This window comes from Triticum aestivum, chromosome 3B (genome assembly GCF_018294505.1).
Source record: "Triticum aestivum cultivar Chinese Spring chromosome 3B, IWGSC CS RefSeq v2.1, whole genome shotgun sequence".
NCBI classification, from domain to species: domain Eukaryota; kingdom Viridiplantae; phylum Streptophyta; class Magnoliopsida; order Poales; family Poaceae; genus Triticum; species Triticum aestivum.
In genome coordinates, this window is record NC_057801.1 from 516888949 (window position 1) to 516897941 (window position 8993).

The 8993-nt window shown below is 45.7% G+C and overlaps 1 protein-coding gene across 1 annotated transcript; it reads right to left on the reverse strand.

The window, feature by feature from the left end:
• Window positions 1-821: 821 nt before the first annotated feature.
• Window positions 822-1739, reverse strand: LOC123065623 (uncharacterized). The gene has a single exon (XM_044488867.1). It carries the CDS (start codon window positions 1688-1690, stop codon window positions 926-928), a length of 765 nt encoding a protein of 254 aa, XP_044344802.1. The 5' UTR covers window positions 1691-1739; the 3' UTR covers window positions 822-925.
• Window positions 1740-8993: the final 7254 nt, after the last annotated feature.

Below are 8993 nucleotides of genomic sequence, written 5' to 3' on the forward strand. Positions count from 1 at the left end.
TTTATGTGGCATGGAGTTAATGAGGAAAGAGATGTTTGTGGTAACATAATATGTTACTGTAACATAACGCACCCTGAGGCAAAATGAGTCTATATCTCAATTAATGAAGACTTGCATGTTACCATTCATATATATTACTACCCACTATGAAGGTAGTAATATATAGACTAATAACATATGCATATTACTAGTTTAAGTTACTCCTCACTATGACCAGCCTAATGGTTTCTATTAATAGAAATAAGGGGAAACCCCTTTTACTCAAAGGTGGCATTCCCTGCGAGTATGAGGGGACTCATCTGGCACGCCAAGGTGTGAAGGATCACGAGTGAATATACCCCCTAACCAAACACATCATAAATCCCAACATCTAACAACTCTCCATGTTTTATTGAAATCTTGTCACATTTTTTTGAGTCTTGAAATTGCTCACCATGCCTTCCGCATGGTTTATCTCTTTCCTTTTCAGTGGTGACTTATCTCATCTTTGTACAGTACCTCGATGCAGCATGCTTAATGCTTTTTGTAAATTTTAGTGATCGAGTGTCACGATCAAAAAAGGTTACTGTTCGTGAGAGATGACGGAGATGAAGCGAGAAAATACTAGAAAGAGCATTCGTCAGCAAAAGGACTACAAAAAACAAGGTTGTTAACCTACCAGTCTGTCTAGAAATCGAATTTGTAGGTTTGCTCTTGTTCTGTCAAGTGGACAATAACTGGCCTAAGCAACTGATTTCTATCCTTTTATAAAGTGGAACACCCTGATGACAAGTATTTTCGTATGGAAGGAGTAATAATTACATAACGATACATGGGTCAAAGAAAAGGAGGATCCATCTCAAAACAGTAGAGAAAGAAATGGAGGATATATAGAGAACAAAAAGAAACAGGAGGGGCTTCCTGACCCTGATAAGCAAATGATCGGTTACTTCACGTTTGCAACGCAGTCGGTAGTTTTACTCTGCACTGAGCTAAAGGCGCTGACCTCCAAGGTAATAGAGCAGTTCACCTTGATGTCGAGGTCCCTCTTGTAGATCCCCAGCACGCTCACTCTCCCGCTGATCTCCGTGTAGCTGGTGAGGTCGTAGTCCTGGCTCTGGCCGAAGATGAGGTCGGTGACATTGATGTTGGGGGAGATCCGGTCGGCGAGCGCGTCGAGCGTGACGTTCATCCGCACGGTCCGGTCGGCGCCGACCTCGCCGTCGGGGGCGTACGCCACGCCGACCGTCTCCCCCTTGTAGTAGAAGTTCGTCTCGCTCCGGTCGTAGCTGAACGAGGCCACGTTCGGGTTCTTGATGGATATGTCGGCATTGAGGGTGGCGTTGACGGACACCGGGTGCCGCTCGTCCGCGCCGAGGAAGTCGCCGTCGACGTCCTCCAGGGTGACGCGGTTCATGGTGAAGACGGGGTCCTTGACCTTGAACACGGTGAGGGCGAGCACGAGGGCGACGATCCCGGCAATGACCACGGAGGCCACGCAGCAGCCGCTGCAGCAGAGCACGGACCGGCGGCCGCAGAAGCACTGCGTGGAGCGCGGGCGCTTGCCGGTGGTCGCGGCGGCATCCTGGACCTCGATGTCCTCGTCGGTCGCCGGGTGAACGGACGGGGACGGGTAGGCGAGCGGCCTCGTCGGCTCGTTCTTCTCGCTCGCTGTGGCGACGCTGTACGGCCCGAACCCGACGGTCGCCATGGCGTACGTGGAATGGAACTGTGGACCAAAGACCTGAGCAAGCAGGTATGGGAGGGTAGTCTGGTCCGTCGCCAAATGGCGTGGTCTCGTCTTGTTATACTATGGTGGATTTTGCACAAGTCGTGTTGGGCGGGCCGGGCGCGGCATGTACGTAGTTGCTGTTCGTTCTGTGAGACTGACGGAACAGAGCAAACGCGCCCCGCCCGCTGGACTTGGCAGGCTTGTGGATTGCCGGTTAATAAATGAAGCATGCAGGCTTCCGTTGGTACAAGTTGACTCCACCTACGATGTGATGAAAAAGACGCCGTTAGAGCAACTTGACCAACCAATTCCCCGCCCGCTGGGTCGAAACGTACAAAAACACCGGCTCAATCGTGCCGACCCAAATTTAAAACATGTTTGCTAGATGTCCACGGTGACACATTTCAGGTTTAAGTTTGCGTCGACGCGGACACGAACGAACGCGCCACGCGTCTTCTTTTTGTCCACCGCGGCCTCATGCCTCTAGCTCGCCCCCGCCGCCAGCTCGTCCCGCATGCCTCCACTACCACCGCCGGCGGCGGTACCTGGACGCCCTGTGAGGCAGCGACTACACATTCCGATGCACCAGGCGCAGTGGCACTAGCAGTACCGGCAGCCGCTGCCGTACCCAGATGTCACCCTGCCGCACGATTGACATCTGGATCTGCAACGGATTCTCGTGCTAGCGGTGTTGTGGTCGCAGTGGGCTCATGATGAGGAGGTACGGCGCGCCGCGAGCTCCTGACGCCGGAGCAGCGCCGGCTTCCTGCCTATACGCCAGACTCTCCCGATTGGGAGGTCAGGTTTGCCCTCGAGCACAAAGAGAAACGTTGTCGCGGCGTCCAGTGCCACCACACAACCCCCCGCCGCCCCCATTGGTCAAACCGGAGAAGGAGGAGGAGGCTACCTACCAGCCTGCGTTGGCGGTGGCCATGCAAACCTCCATCAAGGAGGAGCAGCGCAAGGAGGAGGAGGAGGAGGCTGCCTACGAGGCGAGGCTAACAGAGGCCCTCGCCCTCTCTGCGGGCGACGACTGCGTGGTGCCGCCGTCGCCGCCGAGGCTCCCCGAGCCCAAGGCCGAGCCGCCGCCGACTCAGCCTGTTGCGGAGCGCTACATGTAGACCGGTAGCCTGCGCGAGTGGGTCAGCCCTCCTCTCCTCTCGTATGGCTCGGAGTGACGTCGGCGCAGGAGCAAGCGTACCTCAAGCAGTGGAAGGCCCGCGCGCTGGCGGAGGAGCGGGCAGAAGGCGAGCGCGAGATGCAGGTCGAGCGCCAGCTGGAGGAGGAACGCCGTGCACCGTTGGCTGGACTGCTTGGCCACGGGCCAACGTTGGGTGCACGCGCCGACTCAACTAAAAAAAAGGACACGAGTGTCCGCGCGACATACCAAACGGATAAAAAGCGGATGAAACGTGTGTACGTTTGGGTCGGTCGGTTGGAGTTGCTCTTACGTGGAAAATACCCCCTGGTTTCTGGTTGTATCTACCCCTATATGGCATTTTTATAATAATTACAAGAAAGTCAAAATAGTTCAAAAGTTTTTTTAGAATGAACTAGACTTTTTTTTGCACTACTATATAATTTTTCACGCATAAAAAACCAACCTTGACTTCAGTGCAAGAAAAAATCATTTGCTATTGTAGGTCACTATTCGCACTATTTTGGCGAAATTTAGCTTTTCTGGAAACAAGTCAAAGGTTTTTTCTTTTCTTTTGTGGAGGCTTTTTCACATACAACGAAAGGTCAAGTTTATTTTAAATATTTTTAGAATTTTAGATTTTTTACTTAATTACTATTTTTTTGATATAAAGCGTAGATACACCAGTAGACCGAACGTCTGAGTCCACCATTACCTCTCATTGAGAAGATACTGCACTGTCGTTTGTAGAGTTGTGGAATATGGAGTGAAAGTACATTTCTCGGCTCGAGTTCAAATGTTCTTGGCGTAAGCAGTAAATTAAAAAAAACAGATTAAAATTTCTGATTTTTCGTGTGTGTGGAAAACTTGCAAATTTTATTCTGAAATCACATTGGTGGAAGTCGTGGCATGATAAAACTTTGCAAGTGCTCCAAACCATAAAGTTTTCCACAATTTTTTTGAACTTTTTGCATTTTTTTGAATTTATTGTTCATCCTGGAACATATGAGGTTGTGAGTAGATACATTACGTCCACTATGGAGCTGAATCTGTAGAAAGTCAAGACACGGTTACGCAACCGATCGAAATGGGCCAGCCTATTTAGTACTGTAGCGGTAGTTGGGTTATTGTCGCGTTTATTTTCTAGCTGTTTTTTCTGTCCTTTTTAGGTCTTTTTCTTTTTCTTAATTGTCATGACTTTTCCTCTTTTTTCGATTTGTGAACTATACACAAATTTGTGAATGTTTTTGAAAATTCATGAACTTTTTTAAAAAAATTGTGCAGTTTTTCCCATTTCAACTTTTCGAAATTCAATTGTTTTACAAATTCATGAACTTTTCCAAATTCTTCATATTATTATTAAAATTCGCAAATTTTGTTTCAAATCCGTGATTTTTTTTCCAAATGGATTAATTTATTCGAAACATTCATTTATTTTCAAATTTACGAACATTTTTCCTGGAATCTTTGATTTTTATTTTCAAAATCGATACTTTTTTAAAAAATGATTCTTTTCATACTCATGAACTTTTTTGAAAATATATAAATTTTATAAACAATGATTTGTTTAAAAAAATGTGTTGTTTTACACATTTTACAAACTCATTTTTAACAAATTCATGAATTCATTTGAAATATATGAATATTTTTAAATTTGCGAAAAGATTTGAAATGTATGGTCATTTTTAGAATTCATGAACCTTTTCAAATTTGCGAATATTTTTCACAAATTCATGAACTTTTGTTTTCAAAATCTTGAACATTTGTTTAATCGTGAACTTTTTCTCAAATCCGCGATCCCTTTCTCAAATTTAAGAACATCTTGCCAAATTTGTGAACTTTTCTTTCAAATCCGTGAACCTTTTTCTCAAATTCATGATTTTTTTTTTCAATTTTCATGTTTTTTTTCTCAAATTAGTAATAAAAATCTAAAATTCATGAAACTGTTAAAGTTTATGAACTTTCTGAAATTCATCAATGTTTTCAAATGAGTGAACTTTTTCGAACCGCTAGAGTACCTCGTGATGCTATAGGGACCGAAATCGCTACAGTATGTTCCATCCGGTATCGTACTTTGACCCGCTACAGTGTTTGCAAATGGGTCAACCCTTTCAGGATGCTTTGTGCGCCAAGAGGAAAACTGGCACTACAGGCGCTGATTAGTAGCTCTTGACGTCGCGTTGCCTGCACAATAAGGCGAATGATGAGAGGCCGTCCAGATTCTCACAAAATCAACCCATATGTCGAGATAATCCAGACTCTTGCAAATCTAGCGCATACGTGGGGCGAATTAGGGATGTCCAGAGATATTTGCCATGTCGGTCGGACAACACGACCCAACAACCATATATATGTCCTGCTCCATCCCTTCCATCTCTCTTACTCCATTCCCCCTCTCTTTGCCACCCCATCCATAGTCGGCCATTGCCCAGCACAACAAACCCTTACCCCGCCACACAACAAACCCTAGCCGGCCGCCGACCCCGCACGATGGGCTACACCAAGGTGGATGAGGAGGCCATGGTTGAGCTGCATGCGAGGTCACATGCGATGTATCTCCTTAGGGGCTTCTTGTACGAGCAGCCGTAGTGATGTCGGATCCTACTCAATACGATGGCAAGACACCTCCTCTTCGCGTTGGGACCGTCATCCTCACCCGTGTTTCACCAACGTTCTCGGATAGTGCGGGGTCGACTGGGAGTGGCTCGAGTAGGAGGACAACGAGGCGTTGTGGGCTTTGCTGCTTAGTGCGGCTCCTTATCCCATGCGTCAACCCCTCCAGCGTAGAAATGTGTCAGTCCCTGTCTCAACGTTAGTCCCTACCTTCGCACCTCCTTGTTGTTCAAGGCCACATGAGCTGCTATCACGGTTGTTGTTGATCTGATGTAAACCTAGCAGTGACGTTAAACATGTCGTGCATTATTTATTTGTGTTCATAATTTATTGACGCCTTATGTTTTTGTTTATAGATGCATATTTCTATTTGATTATTTGTCTTCCATTGGGCAGTTTAGATGGGTAATCAGTTGAGGAAGGAATCAAAGCATACATGGAAGTGCTCGAGGATGCGGTCATTTTCATATAAAATGGGCCACCACAAGAGCTTCCAAAAGAGAAGACAGCAACATTGCTTGTAGTGGCGACACACCACATGCCACTACCTCCGTTCCATCATCAGAAGACTGTTTGTATTGTCCCCAAAGCCCAACTTGCAATGAGATAGGAGGCATCGAAACCTATTCCATTGATCTACACTATATAAAGGAGAAGGAAGGAACCCGACAAGTACTTTGCTTCATTCGTTAGTTCCACCGCCATTGCCACCATTTCCATTAGATCAACACTTGGAATCGAGATCCCATTACAGTCAGTGATACTCTAAGATGGTTAATCATTCATCTTCACGTAAACGCATCTACAATGTCTCTATTCTATAATTTGATTGCAATATGTGAGTAATCTCCTTTGGCAAAGGGCCGAGGCACAACCTCGCATCTCCGTGTGCGTGCAACTATGAGATTGGCGATATGATTTCCTTTATATATTTATGTTTTTACAACACTTTGTCTCTTGTATCACTCTTGATCCTATGACTACCTGGTACCCGATGCACCTAAGATTGATACAAGGACAAGCAACGCACATTGAATAGTGGAAAAATATACCAAACACTAGTGACAAATAAGGCTACTACGCTAGCTTGAACCAATTTCTTGGGGACAATGATGATCTCACTAAAAGTCTATATGTTGGTCTGGTAATTTCTTAACAACCGAGGTAACCTCGCCAGACGGGTTAGCGCGAAGATTGGACGGCTCCATCCTCGATTCAGTGATATTCGATCGTGGCATACAAGGAAACATCACCCACATCTAGTTATAATGAGATCGTTACTTATTCGTCATATTGGTATTTATTATCTATTATATGATCCCAAGCATGCGTACACAACTGTATGAGAAACTTTTATTCTGCATATTTCCTCTAATTTCTTGTTGTAGGATCGGAAGTATATCTAGGGGGGATTAGACTACATGACCAAATAAAACCTAACCTTTTCCCAATTTTAGTTGTAGGCAGAATTGAGCAATTATGACAAGTCAAGCAACACCCTACATAGGCAATTCTAAGAGTATAGCAGTGGAAAGTAAAACATTACACATGTAAGTAAAGGGAAGAGTTTGGAGAAGGCAAACGCAATGGAGACACAGTGATTTTTGGCGTGGTTCCGATAGGTGGTGCTATCGTACATCCATGTTGATGGAGACTTCAACTCACGAAGGCTAACGGCTGCGTGAGTCCATGGAGGGCTCCACCCACGAAGTGTCCACGAAGAAGAAACCTTGTCTATACCACCATGGCCATCGTCCATGAAGGACTTGCCTCGCTCGGGTAGATCTTCATGAAGAAGGCGATCTCCTTGCCCTTACAAACTTCTTGGCTCAACTCCACATCAAGTCGGAGGGCCCCAAGCAACACCTAACCAATCTAGGAGACACCACTCTCCAAAAGGTAATGGACGGTGTGTTGCTGATGAACCCCTTGCTCTTGTGCTTCAAATGATAGTCTCCCCAACACTCAACTCTCTCTCTCTCTCTCACACACACACACACACACACACACAGATTTAGCTATGGTGAAAGAAGGATTTGAGTGGAAAGCAATTTGGGGAAGGCTAGAAATCAAGGTTCAAATGGTAGGAATGGAATCTCTTGCTCTCAACACATGAGTAGGTAGCTCTCTATCAGAAAATGAGTAGTGGAAGTGTAGGCATGTTCTGATGGCTCTCTTGCTAAGTAAGAAGGGGTAGATGGGTATAAATAGCCTCCACACAAAATCCAACCGTTACACACTTTTGACCAACTCAGGGGCACCGGTTAGAAATCTCGATGGCACCGACCTGTGCAAAAGATATGAACGTTAGGAATCTTGGTGGGACCGACTGGAACAACTCGGATGAATAGATATGCAGTGGTTAGGGCAAGCCTCGTTTTTGTAGGATTGAGGTGAAGTAATAAGGCAACAAAAAGGTGGCACACTGTCTCGGTGGAAATGATTGCAAACCTCGGTAAGACCGAAATAAATGCAAAAAGTTACAGAAGGTTTGCCAAGCTGTCTTGGTGGGACTGATTGCAAAACTCGGTGAGACCGAAATAATTGCAACTGTTTACAGAAGGTTGGGTGGGCAAAACCGGTGGGTCCAAGAGCTATATTGGTAGATCCGATTTGTTAGGGTTTGGCTGTGGCAGTGTCCAGATGAACTCGGTGGCTCTGGGTAGGGAAATTTCGGTGGGGCCGAGTTGGAATGTAGGGTTTGGACATATTTGGATAGAGAAAGTGGTTGAGGGTTTTGGAGCAATATCACTAAGCACTTGAGAAAATAGACCATTAAGCAACACCTCAACCCCTTTTAATAGTATTGGCTTTCCTATGGACTCCATGTGAACTTGGATCACTTAACCAAAAATGTAGAGTCTTGAGCTTTTGCCAATCTATGTCCTTAGCATTTTGAAGGGTCCACAATCACTAGTCCTTGCCATGTCAATTATTGAACATCCTGAAATCTTTAACTTGAATGGACATTAGTTCAATGAGGTATATGTTGTTATGAATTACCAAAACCACATGGGGATTAGTTGCACTTTCACTTACACATGTCACCTCATGCCCCGAGCAAACTTACCAGTTCATTCACCAGTTCTTAGTGTTGAGCATGGGATCTAGATTGACAAACACTAGTCTTTCTTACACACTTTCTCCACACTCGCGTGCACCTGGGAATAAATTCCCAGTCGGTAACCCATGTTCAAATTCTCCAATCCAAGCATACTTAATGCCCCCATTATCCCAGTAGAAAGGTTTCCACTTGGCACACGTCTGTGCGCGGCAGCCTCAGCATCTAAACGTGCCCCATGCATGCATCACTAACCCACACACTCCCATGTAACTGCAAGGGTTGGCTTTGATTCCAATTGTAATGCCTTGACCAAATCCATCGGCTCCTAGCTGTTGTGCCTGGGATCTAGACTAACCCCACAAACAAATACTAGTCTTTCCTGCACACTTTTTCCTCACTTGTGTGCACCTGGGAACAACATCACAGTCGGTCACCCATCTTCAAATTGCTCCAAGCCAAGCACGCTT